This window comes from Nycticebus coucang, chromosome 6 (assembly GCF_027406575.1).
Source record: "Nycticebus coucang isolate mNycCou1 chromosome 6, mNycCou1.pri, whole genome shotgun sequence".
Taxonomy (NCBI): Eukaryota; Metazoa; Chordata; class Mammalia; order Primates; family Lorisidae; genus Nycticebus; species Nycticebus coucang.
The window spans coordinates 116,293,419-116,315,669 of NC_069785.1; the positions used below are offsets into that span (position 1 = coordinate 116,293,419).

General features: G+C 41.1%; 1 protein-coding gene and 1 non-coding gene across 6 annotated transcripts in view; both read left to right on the forward strand.

Moving 5' to 3' along the window:
• Window positions 1–22,251, forward strand: part of SIK2 (salt inducible kinase 2) — a 136,122-nt gene that overhangs the window by 88,901 nt on the left and 24,970 nt on the right. For all 5 annotated transcript variants that reach the window (XM_053593085.1, XM_053593086.1, XM_053593084.1 and 2 more), the window contains exons 4-8: window positions 2,773–2,934; window positions 17,230–17,354; window positions 17,788–17,911; window positions 19,285–19,505; window positions 21,067–21,219. In XM_053593085.1, coding sequence (XP_053449060.1) covers window positions 2,773–2,934; window positions 17,230–17,354; window positions 17,788–17,911; window positions 19,285–19,505; window positions 21,067–21,219 — 785 coding nt within the window. The remainder of the gene's footprint in view (window positions 1–2,772; window positions 2,935–17,229; window positions 17,355–17,787; window positions 17,912–19,284; window positions 19,506–21,066; window positions 21,220–22,251) is intronic.
• LOC128589450 (U7 small nuclear RNA) lies at window positions 20,883–20,944 on the forward strand. Its single transcript, XR_008381022.1, has one exon. It is a non-coding gene; the product is annotated as a U7 small nuclear RNA (small nuclear RNA).

Consider the following 22,251-nt stretch of genomic DNA (forward strand, 5'->3'; position numbering starts at 1 on the left):
CTCTGTCTCAAAACAAACAAAAAAAAAATAGAGATCTTTTTCCATAGATGTTGCCTTGTACTTGTTCACATTACATCTATTTGATTTCTCTGTGTTACCAAAATTGCAACCACTAACCCATATTGGCTTAACATTTTTGTCAGAAAAAAATTTATCTGGTGCAGTCAATCATTTGTCCATGAAAAAATGATCTCATTTAGTGGTAACAGCTGAAGAAGCATTTTGTGTGGAATCTTGGGCAAAATATTAACTAGTCAAAATATATTCCCTTATAGGAGATATTGTATTCACCTCAGTAGCTCTTGATTGCCCAAGGGTCCAGCTTCTTTTTTTGTGAGACAGGGTATTGCTTTGTCTCCCAGGCTGGAGTACAGTGACCTTCTGATAGCTCACAGCAAACTCCAACCCATGGGCTCAAGCAATCCTCCCCACTCTGGGGAGGGAGTAGCTGGGACAGAAGCACACATACTTGGCTAATTTTTCTATTTTTTGTAGAAATGGGGTCTCACCCTTGCACAGGCTGGTCTCTATCTCCTGGCCTCAAGCAGTCCTCCTGACTCAGCCTCCCAGAGTATTAGGATTACAGGCCTGAGCCACCATGTCTGGCCTGATTTATCTCCTACATAGAAGGCACGTTGTCAGCTGAGTACTTTGGGAGGCTGAGGAGGAGGGTTACTTGAGGCCAGGAGTTTAAGACCAAGCAGGACAACATAAGCAAGACCCAGTTCCTACAAAAAAATTTAAAAAATTATCCAGGTATGGGGGTACACACCTGTATTCCCAGCCACTTGAGAGGCTGAGGCAGGAGGATCACTTGAACCCAGGAGTTCTAGGTTGCAGTGAGCTGTGGTCACACCACTGCACTCCAGCCTGAGTGAGCGTGTGAGGCCCTCTCTCTGGGGGAAAATGGAAAGAGGCAAAGACATTGTTCATTTGCCAGTTCTTAAACATAATCTCTCTGTGGCAGTTTGGACATTTGGGTCAAAAATTCTACACATTCTCAAGTGACCCTTCCTCCCCTTCAGAATCATGGATGGCTCATTACGCAGGCTCTGTAAAGGCCATGGGACTGGGTGGTGAAGGGGAAGATGTCTCAGTTTCTGATGCCAGCCCGTGTAGAAGAGCAGACTTAACGTCTACTTAGATCAAAAGCCTCTAGAGTATGGCATGCTACTCTACGTTTCCATAATACTGTTGATGAAAGAGTTAATGACACCATCCATGATAGGACTCACTCAGCCAAGGGTTAAGTGCTGTGCCCGTGAGGTTTGGTGCCTCGTGCTGAGCGCTGCAGGGAGCACAGAGAACAATGTGGTCCCTGTCCTAGGAAGCTTGAATGAAGATATCTTTAATTTTTCAGAATATAGCATGTTAGAATTTGGGCCGTGTATGTGCACACACTTATATTTATAATATGTATGCAGATAACGATCAGTGTCAGAGTCAGGGCACAATGTGATAAACTGTCTCAGTTTCGGGTACCGGCACATGTCAGTGTGTGATAAGAGAAAAGGTGTTCAAAGAAGACAGGTTATTTTTACGTGAAGCAACGAAGGGACTGTTTAAGGCCAAGATGCCCTTATGGTTTTAAAAGGATGGTTAGGATTGCAGCAGGAGTCGAGTAAAAATGCTTGATAATAAAAAAATCCAGTCAAAGGTTCTAGTCCCAGATCAGCTGTTCACTCGCCAAGTATATGAATTCAGCCGTATTACCTAATCGCTGTATCTTTAGCTTTCTGACCTACAGAACAGAAATTGAGTAACAGTTCTCATAGAGACCTTTAGGAAGATGAAACAGGATACTGTGATATGAACAACATGTGTTGTACAAATGTTCGTAAATTTTATAGTAAACATTGAGAAAGACATGGGCCAAAGGCATGGAATTTAAAAACCAGCAAAGTAGTAAAGCACTAGAACAGAAAATGTGTGAAGATGACTGTGAATATTGATTCACCAGACTGTTCCTTGGTTAAGAAAGTTTTCTTTAAACAGTCTTTCAAGGTTTGTGGTGATCTCTCTCTCTCAAAAGATAATTTCAGAGGCCTTTTAGATCTTCCGTTGAAACTTGAATGAGTTGTAATGTTCAGTTTTATTGAATCCATGTACACAGTATGCATAGAATTAATGTTCAGGTAAACTGCCTTAATGAAGATTATAACATTGCACAAAGATCATGTACTTTGCGAAATATATTTGTCTTTTAGTTTAGGAAAAATGACTGTCATGGCCATGTTTGGTTTAGAGAACAAGTACGCATGTTCTTGGTGGATCAGAATTGTCCCTTCCAACAGAACAGGGTGTGACTTATCTAAGCTACTTCCAGGTACCCCAGAGTTCATGTTACAGGTGGTTTCTATAATAATTACATGAAAACGTTTCAAAAAAGATATCCTTTCTGATGAGACGTCAGAGAATTCACTCATGTTCTCTGTTTTATGTAAGTTTTATTTTTGAAGTGTGGTTAGGAGAAATATTCAATGTATTTTTCAATAAGAAGATAGAGGGAGTGCTTATGCATAAAAAAACATGTTGAGGTAATACTTTGAATATTGTACTGATTGCTGTTGGGTGGTCGTGGGTACTCACCATTTTTTTGGACTCCAGTGAAATATGATCGGAGTTACTTCTCCAAAGGCAAGAACATGTTATGTGGACACTAATTCTTGTTCACTTAAAAAAAAAACTTTTTGAAGGAAAAGAAAACCTGAATGCTACTAGTGGAGTTATTTTATTTTGGTGACTAGTTCTAAATTCTCTATTCTTTCACAGACTATCTTGCAAATCATGGCCGGTTAAATGAGTCTGAAGCCAGGCGAAAATTCTGGCAAATTCTGTCTGCTGTCGATTATTGTCATGGTCGGAAGATTGTGCACCGTGACCTCAAGGCAGAAAATCTCCTGCTGGATAACAACATGAACATCAAAATTGCAGGTAACTGGGACAGAGCTGGCTCCAGTGCGCTCAGCTATGAGCCTTCACACCTGGCTGCAGTAGCCCTGAAGGCCAAGATGCAGGAGGGATTCTACCTGACTGTGTCAGTTTGTCTCAAAATGTATTTTACATGTTTCCTTAGTTCTGTGTGCAATTGAAAGTGAAGGAAGTAGGTTCACTAGTGATATACTCAGTGACAGGGCTACCCCGATGTCTGGTTGGTGTCCAGGCCTCCTTGGGAGTGGTTTTGCTGGACGCTGTACGTCTCCCTGCTTGTGAGGGAGGACAGGGCTGAAGGAGCAGTGTGGGCAGGTGGTGATCTCACCACTCTCCTAATTATGGTTGTGCTGTAGTTGGAGAAGAAAACAAAGTGATGGAAGTAAAATGAGAAATATTTAAGACACAAAAAAGCACCTTGCTTTACTCTGATACAAGTTTTGATTTGTAACGTGGAAGCTGAACATAGAGATTAGTTTGCTTATTTTCCTCCCACCCTTTCCTGTTTTAAGATGCTTATATTTTATATTCTGAGTTTCTTTATTCACGTAGTCAGATTCACGTAGTTCCATTAACAGTAACACATACTTACGTGTCAGGCCCTCTGCTCTGCTAAATATGATGTGTGGCAGTCATTTCACAGCATTTATACATATCTATATTAAAATATCACATTTTACACTTTGAATATATACCATTTTTTTTGTCAATTATTCTTTTAAAAATTGGAAAAAAAGAATACAGTACAATAGTTGCCATAAGAAAGGTGTGCGCAAACTGTGGTAGGAATGGAGGAGAGGAAACCGAGATCTGCCCACGGAGTCAGGAAAGCTTCACAGAGAAAGAATTATTTGAATTTTGACTGGAGAGATGAGTTAGAAGCTTGCCAGGAAGATAAACAGAAGTAGGACGTTGCAGGCCGAGACCGGAATGACTAGGAACTGAAGCCTGATACTGGTTAGATGACAATCTGTAGTAGGTATGAGGGGTGGACACAGAGGAGCAGGCAGGTAAAGAACAGAATAAGAAGAGTCTTGGGTGCCGTGTAGAAGATTTTAACGTTTATTCTGTAGATAACAGGGAGGAGTCTCGCCCATTGAAAATTTTATGGCATGGATGGACATAAAGTAGGATTGGAATAACATGATTAGATTTGCACATTGGAAATGTGTCTCTGGCAGCAGAGTTAAGATAGGTGGGAGATGTGGGTGAGATTGAAGATTAATGAGGAATCTACGACAATAGGCTAGAGAGGAAGGTGCAGGCCGGAGCCAGAGCAGTAGCAGTAAAGGGTGGAGGTGTGGGAAGGAGGGAGATGTATTTTGCTTAGGTGTTAAACAAGATCCAGGGCACAGGTTAAAAGCGTAGTGGTGTTTTGTTCTAGGATTTTTAAAGAGGAGGAAAGAAACATCCAGAGGAGAGGAGCTGACCAGGAAGTCATGACTGACTGTTTAGGTTGGATACTCCAGATTAAGAGCCTCTGCTTTGTGCATTAAACTGATGGGTTTCTGGCCGCTTCCTCTTAGTTTTTGTCTGGGGCATTTTGGGAACGTAAATGATTTTTACTTGTTTAAATGCCAGTGTTATGTATGTTCCAGGGCATGTAACAGACTTTTCATTCTGTAGTCTGTGGTTTTTTTTCCCTAATGAGCCTAAATAACATAATATGTTTTTTAAGTTAATTTGTTTTATCTATCTGAACTAATTTGACATTTTTTGTTATAATATACACAGAATTAGAATGCTACCATAGTTTCTTTTAATGTATGCTCACGTCTCCTTATGTTTTTTTCCCCCTTCGTCATCTTCTGGCTCTTTCAGCTGGTCTCGTTCACTTCCCCCCTTCTTGCCAACCTTCTGTAATGTATATCACTGGAATTTTTTGTTTACTATTCCTTAAAAGGATCAGCTGCCCTAAAATGTTTTTTTCAGGGAGTGTCTTTTTCTTTTCTTAAGTCCTTAGCTCTGTAGAAATAAGTGGGAACCCCCTGCTTCACTTTTATAGTCCCTTATTACCAAAACAAAAAATTCACAAAAATAATAGTTCAGAGAGGTTCTGGGAGTTTTCTTATGCAGAGAAAAGTTAGAGATATGACTATATGTCATATGCTGTAGAAATTACAAAGTACAGTCCCTTAACATCTCAGAAGAAATGTTGAAGTAAGACACCAAAGGAACTTGCAAACCAAAAGCACAGAATATTGCTTTAAAATTACAACCAAGTTTTCCCTGGCTGTAGTGTGTCTACTATAATTTTGGCCTAAAATAAAGGTGGGTCAGATCAGTATTTCTATTGTCATTACGTGATATCTAGGTTTTTGGTTTGTTTGGTTTTGCTGTTTCTATTTTTGAATATCTAAACCTCAAGGCTTTCTAATTATATAGAAGATAGGTACAAACTTCAGATTCCCCCAGTTGTTTTCTCTGGTTAAGAGGTAGTGTGGCGACTAACCTTCCTTTAGTTGAGCTTGCACTGTTTTCAGGTTTTCCAGGCATTCATACCATTTCATCTTCACAGCAACCTTGGGGAGCTAAGTTGCTTTTTAAATATTTTTTATTTATATATTTTTTATTAAGTCATAAACACATAGATGATGTATACTTTGATGCATTTATGGGGTACAATGTGCTGATTTTATATACAATTTGGAATGCTTCTAGTTAATATATGCTTCACCTAATTTACTTAATTATTGTGTTAAGACATTCATACTTTATACTTAATAGATTAGACGTGTACCCTTGCAATATGCATGTTGCTTTTAAATGAGAAAACTGAAACTCAAAGAGATCAGATCACTTGCTACAGTGAGGCAGATAAGAAGCAGCGAACTGGACTTCAGACCACAGCCTCTGTGCTCCTTCCACGGCATGGTGTTGTAACTCCCAGCACCAAGTGTCGGTTCTTTTTCAAGGCGTGCTCGCTAACTGAATTGTGGGTCCCACGGTCGGGTGTTTATCCATTCAGTGCCCCTGCTTCTGTTCCTCACAAATGGAGACACGGATGTGCTCACACAGTTCAGCTATGCACTCAGATATCTTCTTGCCCACACTTTATCCTGTTATCCCCACTACTCTCAACCCCAGTTTTTATTAAGCGTTTACTCAGCTCCTGAGCTAATCTCTCCTGAGGGTCACGTTTCAAGATACAAACAACAGAAAAAATCTTCACTCTGCTCTCCCCTTAAGGATTTGATTGAATAAAGAACGAGACTTTTAAGTAAACATAACTCAAAAAGATCATTGTTTTCAAGGCCACGAGGCTCAGAGAAAGACTAACTCTGCCTGGAAGAATCAGGGAAATTATTAGCTAAGACTTAATAAACAAGGAGATATTTGTGGTGGGATGGAGGGTAGAGGGGCAAGATAGAGGGAGGCGGCAGTGGGGGTCGTGGTGGCTTCTTCAAACAGATGGATCAGTATGTGCAAAGGCGGAGAGGCCACACAGAACTTGGAGTGCTGGGACACTGGCAGGTCTTAGCCAGTGGCTTATAAATGCCAGTGAGAAATGATAGGAAAGAGCCCAGACTGGTAGGCAGGGCCAGGCCATGAAGGATTCCACCTGCCTTGTGAAGTTTGGGTGTGTTCCAATGTCTTTAATGAATTTCTCCAGGATATTTCTTTTTATTCATAGATTTCACGACTTTTTGATGGCCCCACATTCCTTTAAGAACATCACCTTCTGATCTCTGAGAATTCTTGAATTTTAAAGCAATCTAACATGTGGGAAAGATGGGGCTCCATGGAAAGAAACTGCAAGAACTCAGAATCAAATATGAAACTGTCCCCTCGAATTATATTTTTTTGTTTCTCTTTTATTACTAAATAAGGTGAATAAATGAACTGTTTTAGTCATTTTGTATGTTGAAATTGAAAAGAAGCAAAAATAAATAAATAAATAAACACAAACCAAAACTAGGTTTAAATTAAAATACTGGTCTGTGTTTGTAAGACAGAAAGTGGAATAGAAGTATCAGCCACAGTCCATTTTAATAAATTTAGAAACACGGCTTGGAGATGAGCTTCTAGTTGGGAGTTCCTCTTCCCCTGGGTCAGAGCTTCGGATCCTAAGGAGGCACAGACTCACCCACACCTCTGCCTGCTCAGTCCCTCCATCATGAGACCTCCTGCCTTTGTAAAGTACTGGGACAGTCGCTGTAAGAAGCTGAATGCAGAGCAGTGTTGGTTTTCAGTAATTTTAGCAATTATAGTACTGTTTCTCCTAGTATTTTGATTCTGGCTGTTCAGGCAATAAGTTGAGAATAAATAGATGAATAACATTTAATTTTATTCTCCAACTTTCCCAGTTTGAAATGTTTGTAATAAATTCTTGGGTAAGAATTAAAATGTATGAATTCCCTAGAGGAAGTTTTCAGAAAATAATCACAATTCAAACAAGGCTTTCTGTAGACTACCGAGTTTGGTAACAAATTCTGGCTGTGCCACTTGTAGCTGTGACCTTGAGCTGATGATTTAACCTCACTAGGCCCAGGTTTCCTTATCTGTTACATAGGGATTAATCTGTTTTTTAGGAAGAGATTGTAGGGATTATAGATCATGTTAGAGAATACAGATCATGTTAGGCAATACAGGTAAGAGTTACAGGGTAAAGACTCTAGAATCAGGAAACCTGGGTTTGAATCCTGGTTCTGACAAGAGCTGTGTGTCCCAGGACACATTTCCTGACCTTTCTGTTCTCCATTTCCTTATCTGTGAAGGGGAATGACAGAGATTCATATCTCATGGTGGTTATTGCTTGAGTTAATATTTGCTGAGTACTTAGAACAATGCTTGGCACGTAGTACTGTGTAAGTATTTGTTAAATATATTGTTAACGAAAGCCTGGCACCATATAAACACTCAATAAAAGGTTAACTATAGCTCAAGCGGCTAAGATGCCAGCCGCATACACCGGAGCTGGCGGGTTCAAATCCAGCCTGGGCCTGCCAAACAACAATGACAACTGCAAGCAAAAAATAGCCAGGCGTTGTGGCAGGCGCCTGTAGTCCCAGCTACTTGGGAGGCTGAGGCAAGAGAATCGCTTAAGCCCAGGAGTTGGAGGTTGCTGTGAGCTGTGATGCCATAGCACTCTACCGAGGGCGACAGCTTAAGGCTCTGTCTCAAATAAAAAATAAAGGTTAGCTATTATTTATATCCAGTGTATAATTGATTCCATGTAAAAACAAAGCCTAATACAAATCTTAAATAAGCAAGGAAAATGTATCACTTATATTCTAATTGTCTCTGCTTTATGCAGATTAATTTTTTTTTTCTGTGAGGGACCTTAAATGTACTGAGTATTGTGTGGTTAGCCTGATTAATCTGACCTGTGCCTCACAAGTCACTTGTCTTTAGCCCAGTAGGAACACGTTCTTTCTGATTGATACAAGGGCCACCTTCTGTCATCAGGTCTTCTAACAACCTTCCTACGTATCAGAAGACCTTGAAGCAGGTTTCTGTATATAGGATTCCAGCTTTGTGCACTGGTACTAAAAGCAGGTGGGAGAAGCAAAGATAGGATTTACTGGGAAAATACTTACTGAAAGCCTTTCATTTGTCATCCTCCTGCCACCAGCATTGCATAAAATATAAAAAGAGCTTTACGTCAGCAAACCCCATGAAAACTTCACTACTTCAGTCCTACTTAGCACGGGCAGCATATTAAGCCTGAAATATGGAAGATCGCACCAAGGGCTTAGTTTAATTTTGCTTTTCCCCTCTTCAGCTCCCTTCTCCCCTTTCCCTTCTCCCCTTTCCCTGTCCTTCTCCCCTGCTTGGCTCTCTCGCACTGGTAGCAGGATCACATGTCATCTAAACTGTGATGATTGTTCCCTTCCTTCCTGTCAGACAGGGAGAAGACTGGTGTTTGGAAATGAGCTATGCCACTGGCCTTCTCTGACCCTGGGTAGGCAGCAGAGTTACACTGACGTCCCAGTCGGCTGGTCCCGTTCAGTTTGTGCAGTGGGCCCCCCTCCCGCCTTTCATTTGTCAGCTTTCATTTCCTCATACTTGTCTACTTCACTCCTTTTATAATAATTACGAAGGATGGGTAGCTGAATTCTACTGGTAATTTTAGAAACAAGGATAAATTTTACCCTGAAGCCATCTGCTGCTCGGTAGGAGAATTTTTTTAATTATAAATTAGACATTATAACACACTGCTGGAGATTAAGAATTGCTTTGGTTGTGTTGATTCCTAGAAATCATATACTTTGTCTTTGTTTGAAGACCGTTTCTGTCCCCCTCCTCCAACAATGTATGAGAATGTTCTTTTAATATTCCTAACAGTGTAAGGATTTCATTCTGAATAATTTACAGTTACATAAAGTTACAGCTGTCTAACTTGCATTTGCCTGACCATTGAAAATATTATCATTCCCTCTTACGTTTCTGGATCCTTTTCATTTGCTCCTCTGTTACCCGTGAAGACTGGTTTTCTATGTTTTGTTTGCTTCTTTCCTTTTTGAACAAAATGGCTTAATTTACCTAATGATTTCTCCTATTTGATCTTTATGTCATTTAAATCAAAATCCTGAAAGCATTTAGTAATTGTAATCATTTTGCAACAGTAAACACTGACAAACCATTTAACGTCTTCCTATCTTTTTCATAGCTTCTGCTTTATTCTGTTTCTGGCTACTTAGAGAGTGGCGTAGGGATCAGTTAGCATGAGCATCACTGCGGAGCTTGTTGGTGCGCAGAATCTCAGGCCTAAGCCTAGCCCTGTGGAATGAGACGTTGCGCTTTAGGCATTTTCCCAGTGATTTATAGACACGTTAATGTTGGATCTGCTGCATTCCAACAAACAACAAAATTCTCTGTGTTGTGCTTGGTTCCCGTGAGACGGTAATCCTCAGGGTCGGCGTATTTACTCTGTGCGAGACGCTGTTATTCCTAAAATATTGCCCCTTTGCTAATGATGTCTGAGCACTGATAATTTATGTAATTTAATGATGACAGTAATAATGGTTTTGGTTATCAGGAAGATAGAAGTCAGTCAGTCAGTCAACTTTCAAAATATGGAGCAGAAAACAATAATAGCAGTTCTAGTATGTGTTTGGACATATCCATGGTCTGCTACTGGTAACTTAGATAAGACACAGAGAACTCAGCTTTTGAGGCCTAGTTGATTTCCACAAGAGCCAAAACATCCATAGTATTGTTAAGACTTTACCCCAAATCCTACCTTGTATACACATATCGGGCTGCACAGACCTAGGTGAGAGAATCTGAACATGCCAAGAAATCTTAAAACCGTCCCTGGAGTGAGACCTTGGCGCACATACCTTGGTGTCATCTTCACGTGAAAGGGACAGGACGCGGCTGAGCACATGGCGCATTCTGTGGATTCATAAAGCAAATATAGGTACATATTTATGACATTTACTCTACACATCCTAATTGTTCCCATACACTTATTAAGGATGGTGTTAACATAGCTTCTAATATAGAGAAGGGAAAGCCCTCACTTTCTCAACTGCTGCTCGCACTGGGATAAAGTAGAAAACCTCTCATCTCTATTTAATGTGGAGAATTTTTCCTGGGTTTATGACAGCTTTACTTCTTGTAAATCTCATTTTATGTTGGATTAAACTTCTGATCGGTTGTGTCCTTGGAATATCTATGATCATTGATTATAGTTAAAAAAAAAAAACCAAAACACCCGGCTCCAAGTTCAAACGACCTGCTGTTGAGTGTCTTGTGGCTGTAGGTACTTCAAGTTAATGAGACATCTAGGACCTGGTCTTAGTTTCTAAATATTTTTCAGTAAAAGGAACCAGGGTTCCTTGGAGAAGTGTTTGATTCAAGGCTAAGGCAGGGAAAATAAAAGGTGAGCCTGGAGTATGGAGAATTTCAAAGAACTGAAAGTCAACCTTCCATTTGATCCCATTAGTAGCTGTCTTCCCAGAATAACAAAGCTCATTTTACCACAAGGATATTTGCACCAGAATGTTTATTACAGCTCAGTGCACAATTGCCAATATGGAGACTTTACCTCTTTCATGTTTACATGGATGGAGCTGGAACATATTCTTCTTAGCAAAGTATCTCAAGAATGGAAAAGTATCCAATGTACTAAATACTAATATGAAACCAATATATAAACAACTACGTGCCCACACTAAAGAAAAAACACAAATATAGTCTAGCAAGGGGAAAAGGAAAGGGGGGGGGTTGGTTGGCGGGATCTCACCTCGAGTGCACAATGCAAGCGTGTCCAGCGTGCACCTGTGTGAAGGGCTCAACTACAATTTAAACTTTACCTTAGAAATGAAAACAGTGTAACCTAAACATTTGTACCCTCACATCAATCTGAAATTAAAAAAGAAAAAAGGAAAGGTGAGCCTGGAACATCTGGTGCCAAAAGATAAGGAAATGGTTAAAATAAAATACTATAAAGATGGGGCATGTTGAAAGAATACAAGAGCCAGTAGGAATTATCTCCTGATGGCCAAAGCTGGAACAGGAGCAGGCAGCTCGGTGCCCATGCCCAGTTGTTAGGGCACAAGCCACATGCCCCAGGCCAGCTAAACAACAATGACAACCACAAAAAACAGCCGGGCACTGTGATGGGCGCCTGCAATCCCAGCTACATGGGAGCCTGAGGGAAGAGAATCGCTTAAGCCCAAGAGTTGGAGACTGCTGTGAGCTGTGATGCCACTGCACTCTACTGAGGGCGACATAATGAGACTCTGCCTAAGAGGAAAGAAAAAGTAGCCGTAGTATTGAATTATAACCTTAGGAATAAAATAAAAATTCCTGATAACATATAGCCCTATAAATAAATAAATAAGTAAAGGGGAGGAGGGACCGCGCCTAAGAGAGGATTTATTAATTAGCAAGATTTAGTCATTCCACATGTAAACATATATCAAAACATCACATTATACTCCATCAATTTTAATATATAGAATTATTATTTATCAATTTAGAATATCCTTAAAATATGACTCGGCACCTGTAGCTCAAGTGGGTAAGGCGCCAGCCACATACACCAGAGCTGGTGGGTTCGAATCCAGCCTGGGCCTGCCAAACAACGACACCAAAAAATAGCTGGGCATTGTGGCGGGCACCTGTAGTCCCAGCTACTCAGGAGGCTGAGGCAAGAGAATCACTTAAGCCCAAGAGTTGGAGGTTGCTGTGAGCTGTGACGACACAGCACTCTACCCAGGGCGACAGCTTGAGACTCTGTCTCAAAAAATATATATATATATAACTAAAGTAAAATAAATGTAGAAGAAATGGGATAAGTGGAAACTCAATAGAGCACCACAGTGGTTCCTGCAATCAAGAACTACCAGCAAATGCTAGAACTAATATGTAAACTTTCAAGGGGAAACAAAATACATATAGTTTTGATGTATCTTTTCTAACCCAACGCATACCATCTTAATCACTCCCGATGGGATCGAGATGAGCACATCACCCCTGTGATGCTCTTCCCCAAAAGTCATAGCCTTAATCTAATCGTGAGGAAAGATCAAACGCTCCCAAGCTGAGGGACAGTCTACAAAATGTATAACTAGTCTTCTTCAAGGTCAGGAAGTGCTGGGGAATTGTCGCACACTGGAGAAGATTAAGGTGGCATGATGCTAAAGCAATGTGGAATCCTGAACTGGAAAGGGACATCAGTGGGAAAAAGCAGTGAGATTTTATTAAGTCTGTAGTTTAGTTAGTAGTATTGACTCAGTGTTTTGATAATCGATTTCTTGGTTTTGATAATTGTACCATAGTTAGGTACAGTGTTAACATTAGGGGAAGCTGGGTAAAGGGCACCTCTTCTATAAATCTAAAAGTATTTTAAAATTAAAAGTTAAAAAACCCAGAGTGAATCCAACATTGTAAGGTGTAAGTTTTATGACAGGGAACAGCCAGCACAAGTCTGAGGGGCAGAGCCCCCAGAGTTTCAGGTATTAACTCGCAGATCAGAGAATCAGAGAAGACATCAAACTGGAAAGATGTTTGCCTTCCAGCAAGGCCAGGCTGGATCTGAGTCTGGCAGGGAGCGAGGAATGCCCAAGTGCTGGTTTCCATAGTGCTTTTCCAAAGTCAGATGATAACATGGGGTCTTGTATCACTGTGCTGTTGTGAGACTCTGTTCTGTGTTTGCACAGTGGCTGTTGACACAAGCATGGCATTCAGATGTTTAATGAAGGAATGATTTAATTTGGTTAATGTGAAATGTGAATATTTCATTTCACTTGAACAAGTGACAAGAAGAAACAAACCTGCATTTTTGGATTTCATGCCTCTCGCTCACCTCTCATTTCAGTATTTGCATTTAAGCAGAAAGTGACAGAGTGAATGAAACGTATTACCCAGATTCCTATGAAGAAATAAAAAGGCTTTTTTTTTTGCAGATTTTGGCCAGGGCCGGGTTTGAACCCGCCACCTCCGGCACATGGGGCCGGCGCCCTACCCCTTTGAGCCACAGGTGCCGCCCAAAAAAGGCTTTTATTTTTAAGTCCCTTCCATTACCACATCTTAAGCTTGACAATTATTAACTTGTTCAAAAATAGCTACTTATCACTATGCCAGGGAAAGACGTAAAGGTGGTGGTTAACGGTGAGGGCTCTATCATCAGACTTGGTTCCTATTCCAGTTCTGCGCTGAGTAACCAGCTGTATAACCTCTAGCAAGGAACTTGACTTTCTACCCTCACTTTCTTCTAAAATAAGGATACCTCATAGGGTTATTAAGAAGAAATCATTGTCAGAGAGCTTAGATCAGCTCCTGGCACATAATGAAGCACTTTTATAAGAGATAAGAATAACATATTCATTTAGCAAAACCTTTATCAAACAGCTATTGTCTGCAGACAGCTAGAAGGGCTAGAAGTACAAACTGTCATTCCCCATTCTCTGCTCTCAAGGAATGCAGTCTGATGAGGAAGACAGATAAGAAAAATAATAGTAGCAACAACAGCGTCCCTTTCCTGAGCTCCTGGTGTCTTTCAAGAGCATCATCTATACTATCTATATATCAGTGCATGACAGTTTCATGAAATGTAGATATTTTCTCCATTTTTCAAATAGAAAACCAAGGCTCCAAAAAGTTAAATAATTTGATCAAGAGTACATAGCTAAGTAGAAAACCCAGGATTTGATCCCAGATCTGCCTGACTCCAAAGTCTTCCTCAACCCATTCATCAGATGATTACAAACAGAATATTTGGAGTGCTTTGACACAGTTAGAGGAGACCTCCATGTATGCGACATTGTAATACCATAGTAAACCTGATTGTCTTTTGGTGTTTCTTTTAATGTTTCTATAGACTCAAGTTCCTACTTTCCTCAGTTACCTACAGAAAATAGAAGTAAATAGGTGTTGAAGCACCACTCTTCTGTGCATGAACAGGAAGCTTTACAGAACAGATCTGTAAAGCTACGCCCGTGAAGCTTGCCTGGCTCTGGCTTTCTTGCCAGTGACGAGACCAGTGAGAATGGTCTTCTCACCAAGGGTGAGAAAGGGGTAAAGCCACCCACCTAACCAGCCTTTGTTCCAGTCACTCCTTTGAGTCCATTTTCCCAGGGTATGGGGAAGTTTGGTGAAGTGGCTTTATAAAGTGCTCTTTGAAATATTAAAACTTAGACCTCCCATTTGATCCTGCAGTCCCATTACTGGGCGGCTACCTAGAAGAAAAAAAATCATTTTACCATAAAGACATTTGCACTAGACTGTTTATAGCAGCTCAATTTACAATTGCCAAATAGTGGAAACAACCCAAATGCTCACCAATCCAGGAATGGATTAACAAGCTGTGGTATATGTACACCAGGGAATACTATACAGCCACTAAAAAGGATGGTGACTTTACATCTTTTGTATTAATTTGGATGGTGTTGAAATACATTCCTCTTAGTAAAGCATCACAAGAATGGAGAAGCAAGAATCCAATGTACTCAATTCTGATATGAAGACAGTTGATGCTAGGACATGGTGAAGGGAGAGGGAATGGGGGAGGGGAAAGGAATGAGGGGTGGGGCCACAGTGTGTGACACAGCTCTTGGGGGCAAGACACTATTAAAAGGGGAACTTCACCCAGGAAACACAAGCAGTATAACCTGACTCACTGTACCCTCAGTGATTCCCCAACAATAAGAAAAACTTATCAATGCTATTTGCAAAGTATCTTCTACTTACATGCACTAGAACTCATCCTATGATTATGGCATTGGGTTGGGTTGGGTTGGGTTTAAAGTGTGACTATTATTGTACCTATTTCAGGATCTGCAAATACACTGTTAAATTAGCATTTTCCTCTTTAAACTTCGTTTAAATATCTCATCCTTGACTCATTTGAGACTATGATTTTTGTAGAAAATTGGAGCACTACATCTCTGTCTGTCCATGTGGAATAGGATTCGATAGGAATAGTTAGTCTAGAGGTGGAATTGGGAAGCTGAGGCTTTTCTGATGGTCATTCTGGAAAAGGGACTGTGGGATGGAGTGGAGCTCATGTTGTGGAGAGAACTCCCTGGCACCCGCTCGGTCTCCAGCTCTTGGATGGGACCGTGGTGGTGGTCGCCAGGGTCAGCCTGTCTGAGGCTCTTGCCCCACATGCACCTCTGTTCTCTTCTGAACCCTTAGGCTCCCTCTGTGCTTTTCTACCCTCCTGTCTACTCTCAGGACCTCTTTCTCTGAAAGGTAGTTGGCAATAATGGTTTCACAGAAGGAGAAGGGAGCAGATATTTCACATTTACTATGCTCTAGGCCAGGGGTATCTAACCTTTTTTTTTTTTTTTCTGCTGACATTGGAAGAATTAGCATTGTGTTGGGCTACACATTAAATATAAACAGTAAGGAAAGTTGCAGACTTGTGATACCTAACACCACAGATAAGCAAAAAAAAAAAAAAGGTCCTCACAAAATCAGCATGTGGCCCACTGGACCCAGGTTGGACACCCCTGCTAGGCCTTAACGTGTTAATCTCGTTTAGTCCTTGGGGCTATCTGGATAGGTGGATAATCCCTACATTGATAGAAACAGAAACTAAGGCTCAGGGAAGTTAAATAACTCTCCTAGAGGACTTGAAGTTAGCACTTTGCAAACGGAAAATCCGCTCCAGTTCTTGTAACTTCGCAGGCTGCACTCATCCGTGAAGCTGTGGCGGTGCCCGTCGTTACTGGTACCACCATGGCTGCTGCTTGTTACCAGCTCTCCTGTCAGCAAGCTGGGAGAAGGCTTTGCCTGAGGTCCCAACGTGTGGTGAATAGAGTATGTGAGTTTTTGTTAACTCATTGGACCCTCATAACAACCTGCTGACTAGGTATATTTATTATTTCAGCCTTACAGAGGGGGAAACTAAGACCCCAGAGTCACAGCCAGTGAGTCTGGCAGTGGAGGCTCACTAGTCCCCGCGGGGCATCTGGTAAAGCTCGCTGTGCACAGAGTGCAGCGCCCCAGCTGGGCGTAGAGCCCGTTCCCATCACCAAGGCCGTGTTCTTCAGGCAGGAGCATTTAACAACACAGGACTGCATGGGTATAACTTACAGAACAAGAGGAATTTGCTTCTTTGCAAGAATATAAGACTGTAAAGGTTTAGCAAAAGGACACAAGCTTCCATTTATACCAAAGCTCAGGGAATTATTTGTGTGCATACTGAAGGCATCTGATAGAGTATTTCCAGAGAACATTCTGTGTATCACAGCTATTCCATAAATGAGTAGGTAAGTCATGGTGCTTGGTGGCCTGTGGCTGAGGTATAGAGCCACCATAGCTAATGAGCTGTTCAGAGGACTGTAAGGCTAAAACAGGATGTGTGGACCCACAAAGAGTTTTTACTTAGGAGACTGTGTTCAGTCGCCTTGCTACTCTGGGGTAATGGCTGTGAGAGCAGCCAGTCCCTTGGTCATGTTTAAGTGAATATCTTAGAGTTAGTTTTGCTTCCTTGTTGTTTTCCTTATAGATCATATAAGCTAAAGAGTTCTCTCACAGTCCATCATTAGGTAATGGAAATTCTCAGCTTACCAGATTCAAGGTGGTTGTCCATAGCAGTGGATTTTCTTTCAGCCTCAGAAACACATGGTTTATTTTAAAGTCTTTCTCTAATCTCTCACTGTCTTTACGAAGGAAACTTTATTCACTTACACATCCATTCAGCAATATTTATTGAGTACTATTCGCTAGTCATTGTACTAAGTGCTAGGGAAACATCACAAAATAGATGTTATCCCAGCCCTCCCATCAACACAGAGTAGTGATATTGTTAATATAGGACATTATAAGGTTTATTACAGAGAAACGTCTATAGTTGGAGAGCATAGATGAAAGTAACATTTATTTCTATCCCAATAGATTTCGGTTTTGGAAATTTCTTTAAAAGTGGTGAACTACTGGCAACGTGGTGTGGCAGCCCCCCTTATGCAGCCCCGGAAGTCTTTGAAGGACAGCAATATGAAGGACCACAGCTGGATATTTGGGTATTACTTTGCTTTGCTGTGTTGTTAAATGCATCTATAATGATAATACATGTGCTTGGTACTTTTTTCTATCTTAGAATCTCCTGGTACTTGGCACATAAGTAGTATTTCATATTTTCTCCCCATCTGCTGGTCTAGAATTAGTTAGAGCACCTAGAAAACAATCCCTAGGAAAGAATTTCTAGGGATAGATGTTATAGTATCAGCAATAATTTAAAGTTTAGCAGTCAAAATGATCAAATTCAGATCTTTTGGTATTAGAAGATTTTTTTTTATAGTAGTGAGGGTTTCAGATTCTTTTTTTCAAATTCTGAGAAAATAATAAATTCAGAAGGAATTGTTCAGTCTATATGATTTCAAGAGCCCTGGGAATATTTATGAAAGAGTTTTTGAAGTTCTCAGTAGAAAAGTGACTGCATTGTTTTTCCCCTAGAGTATGGGAGTTGTTCTTTACGTCCTTGTCTGTGGAGCGCTGCCTTTTGATGGACCAACTCTGCCGATTTTGAGGCAGAGGGTTTTAGAAGGAAGATTCCGGATTCCGTATTTCATGTCAGAAGGTAACAAGCTGTTCATCTTCCTAAAGATGCTCTCTCATGTTTGTCTCCAAATGAAATGCCCAAGGAAAAGCTTACGTTTTCCTGAGATTTTGCATGGCAAATAAAGTGAATCATTTTAAAAGCTATAGAAATAAGCAACCCCCTCTACGTAGTTGAGAAAAGTTCCAGCCTTCCTAAACACAGAACATTACCAGATAGAGAGCAGCAAATCTTCCCATTCACTCTGCACCTCTGAAGGTCTCAGGTTTATTTTAGACTTAGTGAAGCACATTGTAGGTACAGATTCACAACATTTTACTCTAAGTATTAAATGAAATTTGCAAAATTAAAAAAAAATTAATTAAATTAAAAACCAACTGGCAAAACTGCTGAATTAACATGAAATGCCATAATCCCTGCCTGTCTTGGGCGGTTCCCTAGCTAGCAGTTAAGTTTACTCCTTAGTTTCATTTTTGGTTGTTATTCTTAACTCTTTTGCTCCTACTAACAGTAGAAATAATGTTCTTAGTCAGTAGTTCTCAACCTTCCTAATGCCGCGGCCCTTTAATACAGTTCCTGTGGGTCACGACAGTGGTTGAGAACCACTGCTCTTGGTAGTAAAGAGCACCGACTCTGGAGCCACACTCAGTCCACTACTTACTGGCCATGACCTTGGTTGGCAGGTTTATCTACTCTCTGTGCTTCAGTTTTCTCATCTATAAAATGAAAATAACAGTAGTTGCTATCTGAGGGGTATTGTGAGGATTAAATAAGTGAATCCGTATAAAGCGCTCAGCACCGCATCTGGCAGATAGTGATGGAAGGTTAGTGGTGAAGACTGTCTCGTCAGCTCAGAATAAGCTAATGCTGAAATTTGCAGCATTAGCTTACAATTTTCTTGGTGTAACGAAGAAGTAAATAATATTTTGCATATTTTTCTCAGCTGCACTGAATGTGAAGAAAAGCAACAGCCCTTTGGAGAGCTCTTTGCCTCACTTGCATAGCCTTAGTGTATCAACTTTAAATGTGGCTAAGGATTAACTTGTTATTTGCTTGTCCTGGGAATGAGGCTTGTTTCTTTTCTTTAGCAGAAACCTAAGTCTTTGTCTAGATATTTTCAGTTGGGAAATTCAGTAGAAAGGTTCACTTACCACAGAATCTGATAGACCCACACTCTCCTGTTTTTTTTTTTTTTTCTTTCAGTATTTATTTGTTCACCATGTGAACTTGACAGATACAAGTAGGCTTCATGTATTCACTTATTCATTTGACCTTCTGCTTTTCAGTGGAGGACACAAAGATTAGCACCATTGTACAAAGTCATGTGTGTCAAGCAAATAATACTGACATACAAGGTGATTTGTGTGACTTCTGTAACATTTTGGTTTCTATAGATTGTGAGCACCTTATTCGAAGGATGTTGGTCCTAGACCCCTGCAAACGGCTAACCATCGCTCAGATTAAGGAGCACAAGTGGATGCTCATAGAAGTTCCTGTGCAGAGGCCTGTTCTGTATCCACAAGAGCAAGAAAACGAGCCGTCCATCGGGGAGTTCAATGAACAGGTTCTGCGCTTGATGCACAGCCTTGGAATAGACCAGCAGAAAACCATCGAGGTAAAGTGCTCAGGGATTTGACGAAAGATATTGCAGGGTTCGGTTGTACTCAGATACTTGGGATTTCACGCTCATACCTGTCATCCTGGTCTTTAGGACATCCGGGTCCCCAGCCCTAGGCAGACTGTTTGGCGTTCCCTATTGATTACGTCAGACTCTACTAACAGTTCCTTTTATTCAATGTCTAAATTCCTTTCTTTGTTCTGTCTACCAAAAAATTCAAGAGGAAACATTTATAGAAAATCCAGAAAAGGCCAAGATGGAAGCTTTAATAAATATAAGACCGAAAGTTTTTTCCTGCATGAAGCATGATGTTCGACATAGGGGTTGAACTGGAGTCGTTTATATGGAACGTGACCGTGACCGTGACCGTGCAGACAGCAGAGAACAAACAGGGGGCGTGTCAGGTTTAGGAAAACCGGTGGGGCGGAGACTGGAGAAACTAAGGAGGTGAAAACCTGTAGGATCCTAGTTTGGAAATATTAGGGGTCATAGAACTGGGGTCATGAACCTGGAAAATTCCTGTTGGCTTTTATTTCTGTCCTCTAAAGTAGGCACACTTATAGGGTATACATGTTTTTAATACCTCCACAATAGTAAAAAACAAGAGGAAGCGTAACAAGCAAGAATATCAAATGCCCCCTTATTTGCTGTGAAAGACCAGTGCCCCAGACCGTGGTACCCTTTCCCTCCTTGTAAAGTGGAACCAACCTGCATTCCCTGCTCCGCACGTTGTGCGCACAGTGAAGTGTTTCTGTGCCGTCCGTGAAGTAGACCCAAAGGGCAGCTGTGCGTGTACTTCCTCTGGCCTGTGATTTTCACTGAGAGTGACCCACACGCACCCATGCACGCTGTCAGGTGGAATTAGAAGCCAAAGGAGCGGTTGTTTTGTTGCCTTAGTTTCCTGGGAAAGCTGGCAGGCTAGAGATGTGAAAATTTGGGAAACAACTATATTTTCAAGGTTTCAAGAGGGTGGAACTGCAAAAACAAGAGGAAAAAATTACCTAAGAACAGAAACAGTGTTTCTCAACTTAGCATCCAGATGTCATTTGCCAGCCCGTTCACCAGAAAGTTCCCCAAAGATTTTAATCACTCACTTCAGAGTTGTCAATGGTTTGGACTGTGTTAAAGCTCTGGAATTACAGCCCCAGCCGCAGGTTGCTAACTGACCTTGTACCATAGTCACAGTTATGAGATGGGAACACATGGCAGCATTGGGAGTGTCTGCATAGGACAATGATGGCTTTTTCCCTGAGTGGAGAAAAATAAATGGATGCTGTTAATGCAGAAGGGCCAGTCAATTCATTTAATGGTATTATCCTTCGTGTAATTAATACTAGAGACTTGCATTTTCTGCTTTGAAGAATACATGATTTCCGGTGTTACAGCTCTTTTAGAATTTGTCTAGCAGGTTTTCTGACCTCTACCAGAAGACCCATTAAAACAAAAAAAAAATAAAAAATAAATAAAAAGAGTACATGATTTCCTTCCTCTTTTTTTAGGGAAGGTATAGATCACTGAATTACAGTTCTCTGCCTTCAGCCTTTGTTCTCTCTCTCAGTCTTTGCAGAACAAGAGCTATAACCACTTTGCTGCCATTTATTTCTTGTTGGTGGAGCGCCTGAAATCACATAGGAGCAGTTTTCCGGTGGAGCAGAGACTTGATGGCCGCCAGCGTCGGCCTAGCACCATTGCTGAACAAACAGTTGCCAAGGTAACGCCGCCTTAGCCAAGGGTCTTATCTGTGTGTGTGCCTGTTAACGCGTTTGACACATTTTTCATACTGTACTACAAAGAGTTAGGATTTTATCCTCTACACTCTTGTTTTTCTATAAAGTTTCTGCCTGTCTTCCACCAGATTCTCAAAATGCTTTAGCACCTTCCTGTTTTTAAGGATTAACTTTATTTCAAGCGGTTTTTTTTAAAAAGATGCTTCATTTTGTTATCATTCACTTATGTTGAGCATTACTATAACTAGCCCGTATATGTAGTTTCACTTAACAGATTTTTACTGCAGATTTACGATGTGTAAACTTGTATTAGGTACTATCGAGGATAGACATATATGTAAGATACAGTCAATCCTAGGCCGGGTGTGGTGGCTCACACCTATAATCCCAGCACTCTGGGAGGCCAAGATGGGCTGATTGCTTGAGCTCAGGAGTTCCAGACCAGCCTGAGCAAGAGAAAAGCCAGGCGTTGTGGCTGTAATCCTGTAATCCCAGCTACTTGGGGGAGGTGGAGGCAAGAGAATCACTCGACACAAGAGTTAGAAGTTGCTGTGAGCTGTGACTGCATGGCACTCTACCAAGGGCAACAAAGTGAGACTCTGTCTCAAAAAAACAATACAGTCACTCCCCTCAGCAAGGATTACACTGTAGATGTAAAATTAGAAAAGATCATAAATAACCTGTGGGTCAGAAGAGGAAGGTGAGTGCTGTAGGAGGAGAAGGGAGAGCCGGCTTTGTGGAGAGATGGTGTTTTGGACCCATCTTCACTAAGGTGTAGGACCTTGTTAGGGAGAGGCAGCAGCCGAAGGTATCGCAGGAAGGCTGAGGAGGCGGCACAGATGAGCTCGGGTGGCCTGTGTGCGCCTTACTGGTTCCTTTGAATGGAAGTATAGGGAAATGAAAACTGTGAGTTGAAGCCAGACTGTGAAGAGTTTTGAATGCCAAGGTGAAGAGTCTCCCTGTAATTCAGGAATCAAGAAGGTGCTACTGAAGACTGCTAAAGCAGAGGATGATGT